The sequence below is a fragment of the Mastigoproctus giganteus genome, chromosome 2 (assembly GCF_048544385.1).
Source record: "Mastigoproctus giganteus isolate SK-2022 chromosome 2, ASM4854438v1, whole genome shotgun sequence".
Taxonomy (NCBI): Eukaryota; Metazoa; Arthropoda; class Arachnida; order Uropygi; family Thelyphonidae; genus Mastigoproctus; species Mastigoproctus giganteus.
This window is the reverse complement of record NC_143576.1, coordinates 27547154-27569010: the sequence shown is the minus strand read 5'-3', so window position 1 is coordinate 27569010 and position 21857 is coordinate 27547154. Positions and strand designations below refer to the sequence as shown.

The 21857-nt window shown below is 36.8% G+C and overlaps 1 protein-coding gene across 1 annotated transcript in view; it reads right to left on the bottom strand.

Annotated features, from left to right (window-relative positions):
- Positions 1 to 929: 929 nt before the first annotated feature.
- Positions 930 to 21857, bottom strand: part of LOC150089231 (N6-Methyl-AMP deaminase-like) — a 93493-nt gene continuing 72565 nt past the window's right edge. Inside the window, exons 7-8 of the mRNA XM_090389916.1 lie at positions 20613 to 20713; positions 930 to 1139 (exon numbers count right to left, since the gene is read on the bottom strand). Coding sequence (XP_090246042.1) covers positions 930 to 1139; positions 20613 to 20713 — 311 coding nt within the window. The remainder of the gene's footprint in view (positions 1140 to 20612; positions 20714 to 21857) is intronic.

The following is a 21857-nucleotide window of genomic DNA, read 5'->3' as shown; positions in this document are numbered from 1 at the left end:
CCAAATTATTATGGATAATCGACGTTTTACTGTATCTTTAATTTCGTAATAAATATAAAAATTTTACTTTACTGAAACATATTTGACAATGTGGACTGGTAAACGTTAGGATTTAGCATTATAATTATAAGTTTAGCCTATTATCTTCAAAATAAGCTTAGAAATTTTTGTTTAAACTTAAATTTAAAAATAAGTTTACTTTAGTATAAACTTATATTTATTTTAGTATATCTTTTTAAGAAATCCATGTGCAAGGCAGTACTTTAAATCTTGCCCATTGATATTCTAGTTTAGGTCAACTTGTTTTTCTCAATTAAAAAAAAAAAAAACCTTATTTGATTTTTAACAATTTTACTCCAATGTTAATAACCAATGTTTTTACTCCAATTTCAAAATAAGGAAAAAAATATTTCAAAGCATTTGGACAAAGTTATATTTTTTACAAAACATAAAAATTCCATGAAATACCACTTCACAAAGCATACTGGCAGTGGGAAATTCACTGATCTGGTCACATTTTGCTGAAAGGGTTAAAAAACCAGGATAATCCATTTAGCCAAATCCAATAATTTAACCAAAAGGAGTACTTTTGGTTAAATTTGGAAAACTATTCATTATACTTGGAAAGAATCATTACAAATCCCCATGCAATTCCTGTAGAGTATTCTATGTGAAATTATGATTATAATTATATAAAATGATGATAATGATAATGTCAGTATATTCAAGAACAAAATAGGCCCGTCAACAGGAAAAATAACATTTTAGCCTTACCTTTTTGAAGACATTTCTGCAAGCAATTTGTGCATGCATGGTGTGTCTGTTTTGAACAGTGTCTTGATATTTCTGTCCATAATTTTATCTTTTTAAAGATTTTATCATTATTTCTGCTGTAATTTATTATTTGAAGGTACATATAAGTATTCATATTATTCAGGCATACAATAATTTTTCAATATGTTAGCTCTCTCCTTTATCCAGAATGCTCTTAAATTAGATTTTGTGATATCATCTATAAAACAGTAATCAATACCCTTATATGAAAGTTCCCATAAATCTCGAATACTGAATCCAAAATTTATTCTTGCAAAATTGTATTCTTGAGATAGGCTTGTATTAAAAATTCCCTTGTCATCTGTCTGAAATAAAGAATTATAATGTTAGTATTCATCGTGATAGTTGAGATTTATTTTAATGTAAAGAACCATAACTGTGGAAATTTAAAGTATGCTACTATGACTAAAAAAACTCAAATGTGTAAAAATTTTAATAAACAAAATTTTTTTAAGTATTCTTTAAGGTTCCACATGTGTTTTATTGACTCACATGGAATTCCTGCTCCCTCTAATAACGAACAGAGACTATTTTTACTTACCTCTCATGCTGAACAAAGGCTGTAATATTATTTAACACTATGGCTGCACAAACAAATGATTATTCTACACATTTAAAATATAACTTCAGTAAAATATTATATTTATGTTACATGCAGATAATACTTCAAATAGGTCAGTATGTAGGTATGCACTATCATAATGACTTTCAACAATACCAGTAAGCAGCTTTATCTTACAGCATGTGATAAAGAAAAGTAGTCAAAATGAGCATGTAATTATGTGCCCAGTTTTAAAGTGTGAACAGTTTTTGCTTTTAGACTGCTGTGGACTCCCTTTTATGTCAGAAAACACAAGGCTGTAGTGTGCAGCAGCTGAAATTGAGCTTTTGAAAATGGAAAAGTTTTTGGAAAATACTGATTTTTTTTAAACTTAACATCCTAAATTGTGTTTAATTGTTTTATTTGTGCCTAATCAGATACATCAGCTTATTTTTGAATTTAGCTAAGAATTTAATAACTTACAATTTAATATTTATAGAGCCCTTGTTATCCTAAATTTCAGTGTGACAATCGTATATTTTTTTTGATTAGTAACTCATAGTGTAGTACATCAAAGTAGTTAACTGCCACATTTGAAATTGTTAATAAACAATTAGTGCAAAGGTCCTAATCACATAGGTATGAGTATTTTTATATTTAGCTAAACACTTAGAAAGCCAATACCATCATTTAGAAACAACAGCATAAAATGTAAATTGCACATTCCCATAATCTGGGAATAGCATAGCATTATTATAGTTTGTATAGTATTTTTAAATTAAATTTAGACAAAAATCATGCCGTGAACAAAGAGTACCAAAAGCAAAAAAGCTTAAAATAGTGGAAAAGCTCAGGAGAGAAATGGCAATGGGTTGCTAGAAAATCAAAGCTGTATTCAATGTGCTATTTGTCATCGTTTTGTGTAGTTATCTGTAACGAGTCATGTACAGACAAAGGGAATAAAACTATGGAGTAACTGGTTAAAGAAGCATTGCAGGATCATCAAGACAAGATTGCAGTTATAGTTCAGGTACAGCATGAGTTTGTTAAGGGGAAAGTCCAATCAAATTTGACAGTCTTGTCTGCCAATTTGATTGGACACTACGATGTGGTCACAAAGGAAATAGATGCAAAAAATAATAAAATACTTGGCATAATAAATAATAAAATAATAAGCAAAAAATACTATTGCACATGGAAGACTGCTGTACAAATGCAGTATAGCATCAAGGGCCAGTTGCTGCTATGGATAAAGGGATGGTTGAGTGGTAGACGAAATCAATGGACACTGCTCGTTGTGGAGTCTCTCAGGTTCGGTGTTGAGACCACTGACGTTTTCTGTATTTGTGAATGATACCGATGAAGGTATGATACCGATAATGTACAAGTTCTCAGATGATACAAAGGTTGACAGGGTTGTTAATGACACTAATGATAGTACACTGCTGCAACAGGATCTATAAAAGTTGAGCAGATGGGCTGAGAGTTGGCAAATGAAGTTTAACATTGACAAATGAAAAGTACTACATATGGGAAGCAGTAATCCCAGAATAATGTATCAACTCTGTGGTACCACACTGACAGTGGTAGAGAATGAAAAGGACCTGGGGGTAATTGTGCAGGCAGATATGAAGTACTGCATATGGGTAGCAGTAACCCCATAGTAATATAAAAACTGTGCAGTACTACACTCAGGTTAGTGGAGAATCAAAAGACCTGTGGTTTGTTTGTTTGTTTCGTGATTTATTGGGCGCATCGGCAACTATGACCATAGTGCGCCATACATATGATAATTATGCATGCTATTTCTTCTCAATTACAGAAAATGGAAAAAGAAACCAGAAAATAATTTTTTTTTTTCCCTTAACTAAAGGAGGTGATATACTTTAATCATCTTCAGAAAGTTATATATGCTTGAGACATTTGTTTCATTGTTTAAAAGTGAGGTAATTGTAGGATCTTTTGTTGTGGCTGAAGTGCAAAGAATCTGGCGTTCTCTTGTATATTTTGTGCATTCAATCAGAATGTGTTTCACTGAGAGCAGTGTATTACAGTGATGACATTGAGGGGGTATTTCTCCTCTTAAAAGATAACCATGAGTGATATTTGTGTGCCCTATTCGCAGTCGAACCAATATTACCTCTTGATGTCGGATTGAATTAAAGCTGGAAGGCCATCGCTCAAGGTTTGGCTTGATACTTCGAAGTTTATTATTAGATTGATTTTCCCATGATAACTGCCATTGGCACATGCATTTTTCCTGGATTATTGGTCGATAGTCTTAATGAGGCACTTTCCACTTTTTCTCGGGCGGTAGGTGAGCTGATTTGGCAGCATTGTCCGCTAGTTCGTTTCCAGGAATTCCCATATGTCCTGGGACCCAGCAGAAATGTATGTTTTTTTCCAAGTTCTGATAAGCTATGTAAAGAGCTGACTATTCTTTTCACGACTGGGTGGGTGATGTTCATGGTGTTTTTTAGTGCTTGAAGTGCACTTAAAGAATCTGTGAAAATTATACTGTTGTTAATATCAGAGGACTCGATATGATTCAGTGCAACCTGAATTGCTATTAGTTCGGCGGAAAATATACCGAACTCAGGTGATAACTGATAAGCTAATGTGATGTTTGGAAAAACTGCGGCGATTCCAACGTGGACATCATTCTTTGATCCATCAGTATGTACTATGGAAAAGCTGGGAAACTGGTCCACTACTGCATGGTATAGTTGCAAGAAGTTTTCTCTATGCAATGTAGATTTATTCCATTCATGCAGATGTAAGTCACATGAGGGTGGAATGATATTCCAAGGAGCAAGAGAGGATGGGAGGCTATGTGCCACATTGTTTAAGGTTAGATTTAATTCTTCTAAGAGGTGTTTTATTCTCATACCCAAAGGACGATTAGCATTAGGGCGGTTTTGGTATAACCTACTGTGCTGTGATGTGAAAAGTATAGGCCAGTTCGGGTGTTCTGGCATAGATCTAATTTTATAGGCATAACGTAGTATCAGTTGTTGTCGCCTGATTGAGAGAGGTGGTTCGTGTGCTTCAGCATATAAGCTATGTGTTGGAGACGTGCGATATGCCCCTAAAGCAACGCGTATTCCACTATGATGGATAGGGTCAAGCCAGCGAAGGGCACTAGATCTTGCTGAACTATAGACTGGTGCTCCGTAGTCAAGTTTCGATCTTATTAATGCTCTATATAACCGTAATAAAGTAAGGCGATCAGCTCCCCAATTGGTTGCAGAGAGAACCCGGATGATATTTAGTTTTTGTTGACATGATGTTCTTAGTCTTTTGATGTGCTCAACGAAAGTGAGTTTATGGTCTAAAGTGATTCCTAAGAACCGTATGCTGGGATGAACTGTTATTTGTTGGCGATTCAGTTGTAGCTCCGGATTGGGATGGAGTTTGCGTTGGCGGCAAAAATGGATGCAAAATGTTTTTTCTGGACAAAGTTGAAATCCATTAGTCTGAGCCCATGAACAGATCTTATTTATTGCCACTTGCAACTGTCTCTCAATAGTATTCATATTTTTAGCATGACACCAAATACTAAGATCGTCTACAAACAGTGCTTTATCAACAGTGTCTGGAATTTGTCCGGCAATGGAGTTTATTGCAATTATAAAAAGTGAAGCACTGAGTACAGAGCCTTGAGGAACTCCTTCTTCTTGGGAAAATACTTGGGACAGTGAGGTTTTGAATCGAACCTGGAATGTACGCTTGCATAGGAAATTCTGTATGAAAATCGGGAGGTGACCCCGAAGTCCATGACGATGTAATTCACGGAGTATTCCATACTTCCACGTGGAATCATAGGCCTTACTGATATCAAAGCAGACTACACATGGTGTTCCGATCTGAGGAATGCATTACGGATGGAATTCTCTAGTCTGACTAGTATATCTAGTGTAGATCTGTTTTGTCGGACACTGTATTGTGCAGAATGTAGCAGATTGAGATTTTCAAGGTACCAGATCAGTCGGCGGTTCACCATCTTTTCGAGAATTTTGCAAATGCAACTGGTCAAGGCGATTGGTCTATAATGAGTGGGATTTGTAGGGTCTTTACCTGGTTTAGGGAAGGCAAGGACCGTAGCGTGATGCCATTGATTAGGAAATTTATCTTCCAGGAGGAGTCTGTTGAATAGATGAAGAAGTAACTGTAATGATTCGGTACTTAGTTCCTGAATCATGGAATAGTGAATGTTCTCTGGTCCTACAGCACTGCGTCTAGATGTTGACAAAGCTCTATGTAATTCGTGAATGGTAAAAGGTAAATTGTATTGTTCATCTCCTTTTGAAGAGAAGTTTAACTTTTGTTTTTCTAAACTTGTTTTTAATCTTCTGAAGGTCGGTGTATAACTTTCTATTGCTGATGTTTTTGCAAAGGTTTCACCTAGTATATTGGCAATTCCAGCAGGATCATTTACATTCTGCCCTCTCCATTCCATGATGGGTAGGGGTATCGGTTTATATTTGCCACTCATTTTTCTGATTGCTTTCCAAATTTTATGTGTAGGCATTGCTTGATTAATAGTCGAAGTGAAGCGGATCCAAGCAGCCTTTTTATTGCAGCGTCTAACATATCTCGCTCTTGCTCTAGCACGCTTATATTGAATGAGATTTGAAGAGAAGTTTAACTTTTGTTTTTCTAAACTTGTTTTTAATCTTCTGAAGGTCGGTGTATAACTTTCTATTGCTGATGTTTTTGCAAAGGTTTCACCTAGTATATTGGCAATTCCAGCAGGATCATTTACATTCTGCCCTCTCCATTCCATGATGGGTAGGGGTATCGGTTTATATTTGCCACTCATTTTTCTGATTGCTTTCCAAATTTTATGTGTAGGCATTGCTTGATTAATAGTCGAAGTGAAGCGGATCCAAGCAGCCTTTTTATTGCAGCGTCTAACATATCTCGCTCTTGCTCTAGCACGCTTATATTGAATGAGATTGGTTGTAGTTGGACTCCGGCGAAAAGAATTCCAAGCTTTGCTTTGCATTTTTTTAGCCACAAGGCATTCATCACTCCACCAGGTTTTTGGATGAATCGGCAATTTTGATGAGGATTTCGGTACGGTTTGTTCTGCTGCATGTAATATCATTTTGGTGACATAGTCAACTGCTTCGTCAGTTGTGGAATTTTGGATTATTTCGGGATCAAGCTTGGTTAATTTTTTATAGGACTGCCAATCTGCTTTATCAGTAAGCCAATGCGGAATTTTAGTAGGATGATGAGGGGGCTTATTAAGTAATTCAATTATTATGGGGAAATGATCGCTATGTAGCGGATCGTTGTTTACCGTCCACTTTAGAATAGGATATAAGGTTGCAGAACAGATAGACAAATCTATTGCAGTGCTTGTTCCTGAAGGAAGGTGAACGTATGTAGGTGAACCGTCATTTAGAAGGAGGTTGTTATTGTCTAGACACTGTTCAATTAGTTTTCCTCTTTGGTCGATGTTGTTGTTACCCCAAAGAGTGTGATGACCATTTAAGTCTCCCAGAATGAGGAAAGGTGTTGGGAGTTGAGCTATAAGATTGTTGAGATCATTTTGCTGGAAGGTATAGCTTGGTGGAATGTATAAGGAGCAGATTGTCATATGGATGTCAGCAGCTATACGGACTGCTATTGCCTCGAGGGGAGAGTTCAGTGAGACCTGTTTGGTAGGAATATGTGGGTTTGTTAAAATAGCTACACCACCATGTGCGATATTCTGATTGGTTCTGTCTTTTCTAATAATGTTATAATGAGACAGTTTTGGTGTGTTTTGGGGTTTTAAATAAGTTTCTTGAAGGCAGATACATATTGGTGAGTATTTACAGGAAAGATCGTATAGGTCATCGATATTGGCGCGGAATCCACAACAGTTCCATTGTATTATTCTGTTCATTGTTTATCTCTTATTAGACTTTCTGAGCGTTTTCGGGTTGTTGAGGTTTTCTGTTTTTCACTTTTGTTTTTATCTTTTTTTGGGAAGGAAGGCCTTTCGGTGTCCATATCTTCTTCAACAAAGATTTGAAGAACAGGGTCATCTGCTGATTTTTCTTTAGTGTCCATTTGTTGTTGGTGACTAGAAGTTAGGATATGTTTTTCTTTAAATCCTTCATCCGGAGTGTGTATGTTTTCTTGTGGTATGGTAATTGGTGTATTGACTGCTTGGGTTTGAGTTGCACTGTACAAAGATTTTACGTAATTTGAGAAAGACTGTTTTGGAGGTACTGTTATTACAGTTTGCGATCCGGTTGATTGGAATTTTTTGGTGGCTTGGGCATACGTAGGTCTGTCTGCATGAATTGGTGGTGAGATGATTCTTTTTGCTTCTTGGTAAGAAACATTATGCTCAGTTTTATATTTCTGGATAAGTTTCTCACTTTTCCAGCGCTCGCATATTCCGGCATAAGCGGGATGATCTTTTTTGCAATTTGGGCATACTGATTGAGGAGCATTACAGTTTTCGCAATCGTGTTCGACTGAACCACACTTTGCGCAAGTAGGGGTTCCCCGGCAAGCTGTTTGGGAATGTCCATACTTCTGGCATCGGAAACACCGTAGCGGGTTTGGGACATATGGTCTGACATTACATACCAGATATCCAGCCTTAATGGATGATGGACGATTCGGTGTGTTAAAGGTCAAGATCAGATTGCGGGTAGGGATCAGATTACCATCTTTTCTCGTGGAGATTCTCTTGACATGAATAACTCCTTGTTCTTTCAGTTCTTCTAGCATTTCTTCTTCAGTTACATCTAGTAAGTCCCAGTTTGAGATCACTCCTTTAGAGGTGTTTAGTGATCTGTGGGGTGTTACAGTTACTGGGAGACCTGCAAAGAAATTTGTTTTCAGAAGTCGCTCAGAATGTTTGGTATTAGATGTCTCAATGAGAATATCTCCTGATCTGAGTCTTTTTACGGATTTCGGAGATCCTGCTTTACTTTCCAATTCCTTTTGAATTCTAAAGGGAGAGAGTTTGCCAACTGCATTCTCACCAGTTGAATGGATGATTAGATAGGTTGGAATTGGATATGTCTCTGGCTCAGTTTTTTGGCGCTTTGCCGTTCCTGCTGTGGAACTGTCTTTCTTTTTTGATATCTGGGTTGCGTCTGGCAGCCCAGATAAGTCTGAGTTTGATTTACTCATGATATGCTCTTTTTGGCCCCGGGAGATTGCCTTTTTCTCCCAGGTTACCAGCCCCGCCACGTGGAGGCAAGAGCGGTGCCGCCTAGTGACCCAAGCGAAGAAAAGGGTTAGTAATAACTAAAAATAAAAAGAGGGATTAAAGAAAGGTGGCTTTCCTTTCTAGGTTATAGTATTTGAATATATCTATTTAATTATAATATTCAGGAGTTATCGGACTTTCGAAACTCACGAGAAACGTATTTACAATTAAGCGTACTAGATAATCACTCTGGAAAGGCGCTGTGGTCACTAATATCGCTTGGCACTCGGGGCCTACCTGTGGTAATTGTGCAGTCAGATATGAAGTTTTCTGAGCAGTGCATACAGACTGCCAAAGCAGCTCATGGAGTCTTGTCAATGATATACAGGAATTTTACTAGCAGGGATAAGGAGGTGATTATCCCTTTGTATAAGGCAATGGTCAGGCCCAGTGTTTTAGTCGTAAAATTAGCAGAAGGTATACTCTATGAAGGCTTATTAATCAATTCCAGAGGGTATACACATACTATATATAAATATATATGGCATATTTGCCATATATATTTATATATGGCAAATATGTCATATATGAAGCCCAAATGGATTAACAATTAATGAAATTGACTTCATCCTCACTAAAGAAGATATTTCGCAAATGATGTTATTGTCCTGAACAAGGTAAATGTTGGAAGTGATCACAGAATGGTAAGATACACACTTGATATCGATGTAAGAAAAGAAAGGAAAAAACTGAATCGAGTAAATAATACAAAGGTCTGAGATAACAGAAGAGGAGAAAAAGCAGTATGTACTGGAACTTAAGAACAAGTTTGAGCTTCTGCAGACTGCTCAGGACCAAGATATCGACGAGGAATATTACAACTTTCTGAAGTAATAAAGACCAAGAAATCTATAGGTAAAGAAAAATCCAAAGAAGAAAAAATTAGTCAAGAAACACTTGTCATGATGAACCAAAGATGACAAATGAAGAGCAAGAAAAACACTGACAAGGAGAAAATTGAGTATACTGAGTTATGCAAAGTCATTAGAAAGAGACTCGGAGAAGACATAAGAAAATTTAACACAAGAAAAGTAGAACAAGCATTAAGGGAAAACAAAGGATTTAAATCAGCAGTCATGAGCAGTAATACAGAAAGACAAATGATACTGAAACTGAAGAATAGCGATGGTGTACTTATAAATAGCAGAAGACTACTATAAAGAGTTATACAAGGAGCGAGGGAATGATGCCAGCAGTGGGGAAGATGGATCGCAAATTAGTAACACATACAACATAACTGATATGCTTCCTGATGAGGTAGAACATGTGTTGAAGAAAATGAAGAATCAGAAAGCCTCGGGGAAAAGATGAAGTTACGGTAGAGTTGTTAAAATTGGGAGGAAGAGACATGACACAAAAACTGGCAAGACTCTTCACAAAATGCATTAGAAAAGGTGTGAAATAATGCAATCATAGTTTTGCTGCATAAGAAAGGAGATAAATCAGAAATTGGAAACTATTGACCAATCAGCTTGTTATCCCACATCTACAAGTTGTTCACAAGGGTCATTACTGAGAGATTAGAAAGAATACTTGATGAGAATCAACCGAAACAGCAAGCTGCCTTTAGGCAGAGGCAGATTTAACGGCGGGCACACCGGGCGTACGCCCTGGGCCCTGACTTCTCAAGAGCCCACGCAAAACCCCAACTTTATATGCAAAATCCAAACAAATTAGTTGAACTAATATGTTCAACTATTAGTTCAAAACTTTGTGATTATTATTATGCTATTATTAATTATATTATACATATATTATATTCAAATTTTATTGGAAATAAAACATCAATAGTACATAATATTTTTTATTTATTTAAAAAAATGGTTAACATGTATTTTTATTTTCCCTGTCTCTCTCTTTTTTTTAAGGGGCCCAATATTTTCTTCTGCACCTGGGGCCTCAACCTATCTTAATCCGCTACTGGCTTTAGGACACAATTCTCAACTATGGATCGCCTTCACGTAATGTCACAGCTAATGGAGAAAGCAAATGAATATAAAATATCATTATGCCTGGCATTTGTGGATTATAAAAAGGCATTTGACACCATACAGCATGCTGTATACTGTATGGCATTTGACACCATACAGCATAAGGCAATGTTTCAGGCACTGGAAAGACAAGGCATAGATACCCCATATATTATGATTTTGAAGAAAATATATGAGAATGCTACCTCCTTTATTAGACTAGACAAAGACAGTAGCAAATTTAAAATTGAGAAAGGAGTTCGACAAGGAGACAATATCTCTGAAGTTGTTTACTGCTGCCCTTGAGGAAGCTTTCAAAAGATTAGACTGGTCGCAGAAAGGAGTCAATGTGAATGGAGAGTACCTAAACCATTTACGATTTGTGGATGATATTGTGGTCATAAGTCACAATCCCAAAGAATTAGAGGAAAATCTTAATAAGTTATGCAGAGTTAGTAAGGATTTTGGACTACAGATGAATATGGCTAAAACAAAAGTAATGATAAACAAGTATGCCACAGAAAGGGATATAATCATTGAAGTAGCAGTAATTGAGAAGGTGGAGTCATGTACTTATCTGGGACAAGCCATTAGCTGTAATAATGATAAATGGCTGGAAGTCAAGAGAAGAATAAATTTTGGATGGATAGCATTCAGGAAATATAGTCACATACTGAGGAGCAATATCCCAATTTGTTTGAAACATAAAATAATGAACCAATGTATACTCTCTCTGCCATGACTTATGGAAGTGAAACTTGAGCACTCACTAAAAGAATGGAAGAGAAGCTGAGAATTACACAGCAAAGAATGGAAAGAATTATATTGGGAATCAGACTATTAGATAAGAAAAGAAACACATGGATTAGGCAGCAAACTCAAGTAAAGGACATTCTTATCAAAACTAAAGAACTAAAATGGTCTAGAGCAGGGCACAAAGCTCGAAGACATGATGACAGATGGACTAAGAAAATAACAGAATGGTATCCAAGAGGAGCTAGAAGAAAACCTGGAAGACAACAACAGAGATGGACAGATGAAATTCATGAGTTTGTGGGTAGTAAATGGGTGGCCATTTCACAAAACAGAAGGAACTGGAAAGATGCTGGAGAGGCCTTCATCCTGCAGTGAATTGAAAATGGCTGATGATGACGATATATATATAAGGCACATACAGGCACTTCCTGGCTTTCATAATACTCGACTTGCAGAAATTTGACTTTATGTAAGTTTTTGCCGGCCGGTACAAACTTAAAAAAATCATGGAAATGTATTTTGCATCCCATAGTAATAAATGAAGGTATTGTGAAAATATTGTAATGTGAACCCAATAACACTGTTTTTTTTTTGGTAATTCGTTCCCAGACCTCATAAGTTGAAATTTTTGCTATATAACTACGCTATTTATCTCTCTAAAAGGTCATTTTTATAATGGAAATTGCACTACACTTTCATCATTACCATATGTTCCGTTATAAGAATCAATTTTGAATGCCTTTGTGATATTTTTCTAAAACACATTTCTGAAGATCGCTACAATAAATCAATAAAAACAATTTGCACTTTCTGGTTTATTGAGCTTTTCTGTTATATTTTTACGTTACGGTATTATGACGAAATGAGTTCCCCTTAAATGAGATCTTCAATCATATAAAAAACAAATAAATTTTCAGAATCTTCTCTTTATTCCTATTTACTTAATTACAATGATGAAGGGAAAGGGACCAATGGAAAGTGCAAGTGCTGGCAGTGCTAGGAAACGAAACAAAATTGATTTAGAAATGAAGATGATTAATTAAGAAGTACGAAGCAGGATAAAGTTTGTCATCTACTGCACGGAATTAGCTCTTGCTGCTTCAACAGTCAATACTATTTTAAGGGACAGTGTGCACATACGGATATGCCAGTGTGCGTATATTAGACTAGACAAAGACAACAGCAAATTTAAAATTGAGAAAGGAGTTTGACAAGGGGAGACTATCTCTGAAGTTGTTTACTGTTGCCCTTGAGAAAGTTTTCAGAAAATTAGACTGGTTCCAGAAAGGAGTCAATGTGAATGGAGAGTACCTAAACCATTTACGATTTGCAGATGACACTGTGATCATAAGCCATGATCCCAAAGAATTAGAGGAAAATCTTAATCAGTTATGCGGAGTTAGTAAGGATTTTGGACTAAAGATGAATATGGCTAAAACAAAAATAATGATGAACAAGTATGCCAGGTCTGGAGGCCTCATTTTAGGAAAGGTGTAGAGCTGCTGGAACGAGTACAGAGAAGGGCAACGAGACTGGTGAGTGGAACAAAGGATTGCTGTTACCAAGAAAGTTCTGCAAATCACAGCTTCTGGAGACTAGGCACCTGCGAGGTGATCTAATCGAAGTGTATAAAGCTTTGAATAGTTTACGCAAGCTCAATGCTGATGAGATTCTTCCTCTTGCTAAGATTACTCATCTGAGGGGACATAAATTCAAATTGAGGAAAGAAAGTTTGTAGAATAGATGTGCAAAAATTTGCCTTTAGCCAGTGGGTGGTTGATAGTTGAAACAAACTTCCATTTGTTGTAGTGGAGGTCAACAACTTAAATAACTTCAAGGCAGAACTAGACAAACATTTGGAATGAATGGATGGGTGAAATGGGAAGGTTTTTTTTTTATTTTTGGCTGATGCTATATAAGCTTGCTTTCTTGCATTATATGCCTTTACTAATGCTAAGACAGGGAAATGTTGAGAAAAAGTCACAGAATTATGATTAAATTTAAGTGTTGTAATTCTGCCTAGACATGATAGGAAGGGATACATGATGAGAGCTTTGTCAATCAATTAAGTTCAATCTACCTGATCTGCAATGCTCACAGGGTAGAGTGAACTGATTGAATGAGCAACTGAAGTTGCACTGACAGTATAACTCAAATGGCAATTGAAGCTATATTGATGAATGCAACACACTGCATATGGGTAACAGTAATCCCAGAATAACATACCAGCTGTGTGGTACCACACTCAAGGTAGAAGATAGTGAACGATTCCCACACGAAGATACATATGGTCCAGAAACTCATTGTTAAATGGTTGATAAAGGCAGAATAATGCAAGGAATTAGTTTAGCCTTATATATATCAGGTTGGAGGTCCCTCAACAAGTCACGAGAGAGTGGACCATAATCTGCCACAATGGTCCAGTGTGGGTTGGCAGAATGAGTGTATTTAGCAGCTAGGGGCTTCAATCTCTGTCTATACAAAGAGCATGTACTATTGCACTTCTGACCACTTGGCGGGCGGGTGAGTGAGTGAGTGAGTGAGTGAGTCAAAAAACAAACTATGACCTGATCTTAAATTTATGCAAGCACTTTAGTTCTAAAATATTATATGGCAAGTTATTTTAACGGGTAATTAATTACTCTTTAAATGAAAAAAAATTTCTTGAATGAAATCCATAACGAGCCTTTTTTAATTTAGTTGTGTCCCTAAATATGTGTGACCTACAACCCAAACCCTCCAAAACCTTAAATACTTCATTAGGTCACCAAACAGATATCTCATTACAAGATTTGGCAATTACCAAATTGAAGTTGCTCTCTCCTCTCTGCAGGAATATTTCTTAATGAAAATTACCTTGTTGCTTTTCAGTGCACCTTTTCCAACAGATCCACATAATTCCTAAAATAAGGGAGCAGATCCCTTTGTGTTCCCTTTTCCAGCATATCCATATCCTTTAATGTATACAGTATTATGCGGCCTCATATTTATTTGTATAATGGAATAATGAAAAAAAAAAAAAAAAAACTGAAATAAAATAATGGAGACAAAAAAAAAAAACACTCACCTCCAGCAATGGAAATGCATGAGCCAGTCCAAGGAGACATATATCCCAAACCCACCAAAGAATGCATACCAAATTTTGCAAATGTATAAAAATAGAACTGGGAACCAATAAACACTACCTCTTCAAGTGGACATCAACACTTGTGTGACTCTCTTTGAACAGGTAATATTTGCCAGTCTGTTTACCAGTAGAATATGCTTTCAAACTGATCTGTGCAATTTCTTTCCTTCTTTTCCTTGTTGGATTACTGTTTTAAATCTAATATAAACATTTGTTCAAATTGAGTCAGTGAAATTATTCTTGTTAGGATGAAATCATTTATTCCACACTCCACCTTAAAATCCCAACCTTTATCTAATCTAGGTTTACTAATAAATGTGCTAAGGCTGTTTGAGACAATAGGCTGTTTGAGAAATAGAGTGGGCCAGTAAATCAGAATGTCTTATAATGGGGGATTTTAACTTCCCAGATATTGACTGGAACTTGTGGGTTGGTCACTCACACACTAGTCAGACTTTTGTGGATTTATTGGATGATTGTTTTCTGCAGCAGCATGTTCGAGAGGCAACCAGAGAAAGTAATACTCTTGATCTGGTTATCAGCAGTGATCATTCGTGTATTAAGAATTTGCAGATAAAGGAACCACTAGGTGGCAGTGATCACAGTGTGCTGAAGTGGGATTTACTCAAAGAGGTAACTACCGTCAGGGGTAAAGGAAAGGGTTTTTGCTTCTGTAAAGGGGAGTACAGTGGTCTCAGACAGTTTTTAAATTCTGTACAGTGGGATCAACTGACGATGTTACCAACAGTAAATTCTAAGTGGGAAGCATTCAAGGAATTAATCGTGGAAGCTACTAGACTTTATATACCGATTAAGAAATATCGTTCAAGGTTTAGGCCTAAATGGTTATCAAATGAACTAATGAGACTCGTGACAGAGAAGAAAAATGCATGGGATGCATATAAATTATCAGGTGACGCAGAAGCCTGTGGCAGATATAAGCTAGTCTGTAATCAGGTCACAAAGGAGGTTCGGCAGGCGAAGGCGGATTACGAGAAATCTTTGGCAAAAGATGCTAAGAAAAACAGCAAGGATTTCTTTACTTATATAAACTCTAAAAGGAAGGGGATGAATATGATTGGTCCACTTGACATCGATGGTTCGACTGTTGATGATCCTGCTCAGATAGCAAACAAACTGAATGAGTATTTTGCATCTACATTCACACGTGAGGAATTATTACAGTTTGAAAATGGAAGAAGGTTATCAAATTGTAGCAGTGTGCTTAATGATTTTGTAATAACTGAGAGCAAAGTGGAGGAGAAATTGTTGAAGTTAAACATAAGAAAGGCACCTGGGGTGGATGGGATCTATCCAGTTATTTTAAAGGAGGCAGCAAAGCAACTAAGCAAACCCTTAGCCATAATTATGAGAGCATCCTTGGACTCAGGGGAGGTTCCCACGGACTGGAGATGTGCAAATGTGTCCCCAATTCACAAAGGTGGATCGAAGGGTGACACGAGTAATTACAGACCAGTTAGTTTAACTTCTGTTCCGGGTAAAATAATGGAGTCACTGGTTAAAGATGCATTGCAGGATCATCTAGACAAGACTGCAGCAATAATTCAAACACAGCATGGGTTTGTTAAGGGAAAGTCTTGTCTGACAAATTTGATTGGTTATTATGATGTGGTCACAAAGGAACTGGATGCAAAAAATAATTTTGATATCATATACTTGGATTTCAGGAAAGCTTTTGACACTGTTGCGCATGGAAGTCTACTGTACAAATTGGAGCAGAATGGTATTAAGGGTAAGTTGCTACAATGGATAAAAGGATGGTTAAGTGGGAGAAGACAGAGGGTGGTAATCAATGGGTGCTGCTCTTCGTGGACTAATGTTATTAGTGGAGTCCCACAGGGTTCGGTGTTGGGTCCACTGTTGTTTTGTGTATTTATCAATGATATTGATGAAGGTATATCAGGCTTAATGTCGAAGTTTGCAGATGACACAAAGGTTGGCAGGGTTGTTAATGACAGTAATGACAGTGTGCTACTGCAACAGGATCTAGATAATTTGGGCAGATGGGCTAAGAAGTGGCAACTGAAGTTCAACCTTGACAAATGCAAAGTACTGCATATGGGTAGAAGTAACCCCAGAGAAACGTACCAACTGTGTGGTACTACACTTAAGGTGGTAGAAAATGAAAAAGACCTGGGAGTAATTGTGCAGTCAGATATGAAGTTTTCTGAGCAATGCAGACAGGCTGCTAGGGCAGGTCATGGGGTTTTGTCAATGATATATAGGAATTTTGCTAGCAGGGAAAAGGAGGTGATTGTCCCTCTGTATAAGGCAATGGTCAGGCCACGCCTTGAGTACTGCGTACAGGTCTGGAGGCCTCATTTTAGGAAGGATGTAGATTTGCTTGAGCGTGTACAGAGAAGAGCAATACGATTGCTGAGGGGAATGAAGGGATTCTCTTACCAAGAGAGGCTTAAGTTCTGCAAATTGCAGTGGCTAGAGACTAGGCACCTGCGCGGTGATATGATTGAGGTCTATAAGGCCTTGAATGGGTTGAGCACGCTGAATTCTGATGGGATCCTTCCACTTGTTCAGATTACAAACCTACGGGGACATAAGTTCAAATTAAGAAAGGACAGATGTAGAATAGATGTGCGGAAATTTGCCTTTAGCCAGCGGGTGGTTAATTGCTGGAACAAACTTCCATCTGTCGTTGTGGATGTTGATAGGTTAAATAAATTTAAGGAGGAACTGGACAGGCATTTGGAGGGAATGGTGTGATTTTTTTTTTTTTTTTTTGGCTGATGCTGCATAAGCTCCTACACTTGCTTTCTTGCATCATGTGCCACTACTACTACTACTGCTACTACTACTACTACTACAACCCTTGGGCATACTTATAACACCTTTGCCCCAGGCATAGGATTGCCTTGTTCCAGCTCTGAAGCTTCCATCTTATGGTTTGCCAAATGTTTTTTGTAATTGGTATTCAAATTTTCTCTCTGACAGCCCACTGCTGGTGATTGTAGATGGCTCTATCTTTTAACTTCTCAACCAACGATGTTATTCCCCAAGGTTTAGTTCTCTCTCCCACTCTTTTCCTCTTGTATATTAATAACCTTCTTCCATTGACCAGAAATCTTATCCATAGTTTTGCTGATGATAGCACATTGCATTCCAACTTCCAGTTTGAGAAACCTTTGCCCTGAACAAACAGCTTCAAATTCTCAAATATCCACCACCAATTCCTTAAATGCTGACCTCCAGAATATTCCAGCAGGGCAAAAATAACTTAGTTGATTTCAATCCTAAAACTCAGTCCAGTCTTTTATCTCGTAAAGAGGATTCTTCTGCTCCTATGCTTATCTTCGATGACACTCAAATTTCTAGACAAGATCCCATCTCTATTAGGGATTACTCTGATTTCTAATCTCTCTTGGCACATCATAAGCTGCAACGAGGCACTGCCAACTGAAGAAATATGTGCTATCTTAGCATTTATAACATCACTTTTCAATGGGAACCTGTCCATCATGTAGTCACACGCAGCAATAAAACACTTCTTCACTGAACAAAAGAACAGAATATTCTCTTGTTTTAGACTACTACAACCTTGGCAGTAGAAATGCCTATAACTAAGCCAGAATCATCCCTCTGGTTTAGTCTGCTATGGTAATCCACTTCCAAAATAGAAATGTAAGATTTTTGAACTGTTGGTAAAATAAATTTGCACATAGTATTCTTCTTCAACATTAGGAATAATGATCTCAGTATATGGATGTAGGCAAGTTGAATTGAAGAGCTATGTTTCGATTTTCAAACATTGGCATAACACTTAAAAGAAACATGCAAATTTCTTGAAAGCCAGAAAAGAGAAATGAACAGACTTTCTGTACAAAAGAGGATGATGTGCCTAGAACTATCAGCCTGCTTGGTCTGTTTACATTTGCTTTTATCAGAAGTTTGAAATTCAGAAATTCTTTTTCTTGAATTTTTCAATTTGCCTTCTTTCAAACTCTTGAACTGCATTTGAACATCAGTTCAAATGCAGCTCTTGAACTGCATTTGAACATCAGTGCCAAGCAATAATGACTGCCTGTTGTCCTTTTCAATGTCATAAATCTGAAAAGGCTTATATTGCTTTTCTTGTCACTTTTAACTTCTCTAAACACACTTGTCAAAGGCTACTACTGTTCTACCAGTCTAGTTGCACATTTAACCCAAGCAGCTAACATGTACACACATGCTTCAAAATCTCTTTTACTTCAGTTGTATGCAGGGCTGGATTTTGGTGTTCATAGGCCCTAGGCACTTTTATTCCAAAATGTGCTTAAAAAAGGGGGAGGGGGTTCTTCTATTTTAAGTTTGACTGCGAATCACGTCAATTAACATGACTCAAGTTTCAACTATAATAAATGATAAACCGCCTCAATTGACAGAGTGACTTTCACTTTGATTCTTATAGTTTCGAGAACAGTCACTAAATAGCATATGCATATTGAATTGAAGCTCCTAGAGTCAATTGCGCATGTTTTCTCAGCTCGTTTTTTGCTAGTCACACTGAAAAGAGTAAACTGTTTTTTTTTTTTTTTTAATTTTTCTCTTCTTTTATAGGCCCTAATGGGAAATCCGGCCCTGGCTGTATGCATCAGTTGAAATTATTTAAATATCTTTTGCTATTCCAGTTTTTCTACCATAACATGTGCATTATCAACACTAAGTGGCAGCCAGTTGTACAGTGTTGTAGTCTGTAGAATTACCTTCCAATGCTGCCACTGAGAACAAGCTGCTTTCAATTTCACAATTTTTTTTTTATTACAAAAGGTTTAAAAACCTCCCACTCATAGTATCTGAAACATTACTAGATTAGCATGGCACTATCACGGAGCAAGAACACATTTTTGCAGCAGTCATGGTTTCGCTTGATGAACAGTAGCTTTGAATTTAGCCAGGTATGGGCGTGCAAAAACTGGATGACAATTCACAACTTAACATTTGTTTAACAAATCTGGTTAGCCATTTTGACAGGTCACTTGTGAGCTGGATTTAAAGAATAATTTCGACATTGTTTATTTAGATATCAGCAAAGCATTTGACTCAGTCCCACATGAGTGGTTACTTTATAAGTTGGAGCAGGCTGGGATCATAGGGAAAATCCTTAGATGGATAGCACGATGGCACCAGGCAGGGAGTTGTGATAAATGGTTATTCCTCAGATTGGGTTAATGTAAGAAGTGGGGTGCTCCAAAGATCAGTATTGGGACTACTGTTGTTTTTGATTATCTTAAATGAAGGGATATAGGGCGTGATGCTAAACTTGCAGATGTAAAGATAAGTAGAGTAGTTAATGATCACCGTCAAGCAGAGCTTCTTCAGAGTGACCTAGATAGACTTCTGGGATTGTCAGAAAAGTGTCAGCTATATGCTTTAATTCAGCAAAATGTAAGGTCATAACACCTGGGGAACAGCAACCCCAAAATAACTTATACACTTGGTGGAGTTGAACTAAAGTCAGTAGTGGAGGAACGAGACTTGGGAGTTACGATACAGTCAGACATGAAGTTGTCCGAGAATTGTGGACAGGTTGCAATGTTGCATGGTGTCCTATCGATGATTTATCGAACATTTTCTAGTAGAGATAAGGACATCATAATCACATAAAGGTGATTTTATAACCTTTGTGATTAAAAAATTATAAACTTTTTTTTTTAAATTAGTACTGAAAAACAGGTATTTTTATATCAATACCGGTATTTGAATACTGGAAAAAAATGACTGGGATCCTGGTATTCAGTATTGTAAGCCCTAATTACTACCATTTGTATGACATCATGCTCATGAAAACATATGGACTATATCTAACTCAGGAGAAAATGATAGTGTCTACTGTATCCAGTGTGTATCTTACTCATCAGATATCCCTTATAACACTATAGAACAGCAAAAAAAAAAAAAAAACAACTTGCTACAAGTTTTAAAATTTTCTATTAAAGAACTCAGCAAGTTGCTTACTCTCACTATAAAAATTAATGTCACAGTATACAGGTTAATATACACACAAAAAGTTTCTTTTTAAATATGCTAAATTTTTGGAGTATACAGATTTAAGATGATCTGTTTTGGGCAAAATTATGCTCGTCTTACCAATTAAGCAACAACAATGATAAACATACAAAGCAAAATTACTCTAATACTTACACACAAAACATATGGATAATCATTTTCTATCCACAGTTTTAAATGGTGGTCTGCATATGATGGCACAGTTTTAGAAATTACATTTGAAGTTAGACAGATCTCTGAAAAAGGTTATCAATAATAAGGTTTACTGAAAATTATATAAAAGGAGTTAGTTTTAAATTATTTGAAAGGAGCAGAAAAATTTATAATAGATTCAAAATTAATTATATGTTCAGAATATAAAAAAATATAATGAAAAGGTGGTATGGCTGACTTTATCTCCCATTTTATATATTAGTATAATACAATATCGGCGTGTAGATACACCATAGACAACTCTTAAGAAACTATGTAGACATCATTTGCTCTTTCTCATACTGTGCTCTGCCTTCATGACGAGTTGCCATGATATTGCACTACCTCGAATAAGTAATGCTTCACTAATAGAGAAGACTATTGTTACTTATTCTCAGTGAGTACCACCACCCAGACATGTTTCAAGGCTATTGGCCTATCATCAGTGGGTGGGCAGGTACCCTGGTATTGCAGACATGACAACTCAGTTGTGAAGATAATCACACAATATGAGAGATGCCAAAAGGTGTATATGACAATATTTAAAATAACTAAATGCACAAGGCATAATACATTAAGAGTTTAATATCTATATAATATCGGTGTGTAGATACACCATAGACAACTCTTAAGAAACTACAAAGTAGTTGTAGTAGGCATCATTTGCTTTCTCATATTGTGCTCTGCCTTCACGACGAGTTGCCATGATATTGCACTACCTCGAATAAGTAACACTTCACTAATAGAGAAGACTATTGTTACTTATTCTCAGTGAGTACCACCACCCAGACATGTTTCAAGGCTATTGGCCTATCATCAGTGGGTGGGCAACTCATCGTGAAGGCAGATGATAAAACATATCATTGCATTGCCTTAAAATAGGTTTACTGCATATCGATTTCGCCATATGCTTTGCCTTCAAAGCATATCGATAAAGCACTTCACCTTTAAATAATTCAGAAAACAGTACATGCCAAGGAATCACCCCAGCTATTATACTTTTCCATAACACTGGGGATATTATTATTATAATTATATATAAAAAGGGTGACAAATCCCTCCCATCGAATTATCGTCCCATTGCAATTACTTCTACTCTTTCTAAAGTAATGGAGAAATCAATTAACCGCCAACTCTTAAACTACCTAGAAACCTTCTGGCTGATCAACGATCGCCGGTATGGATTCC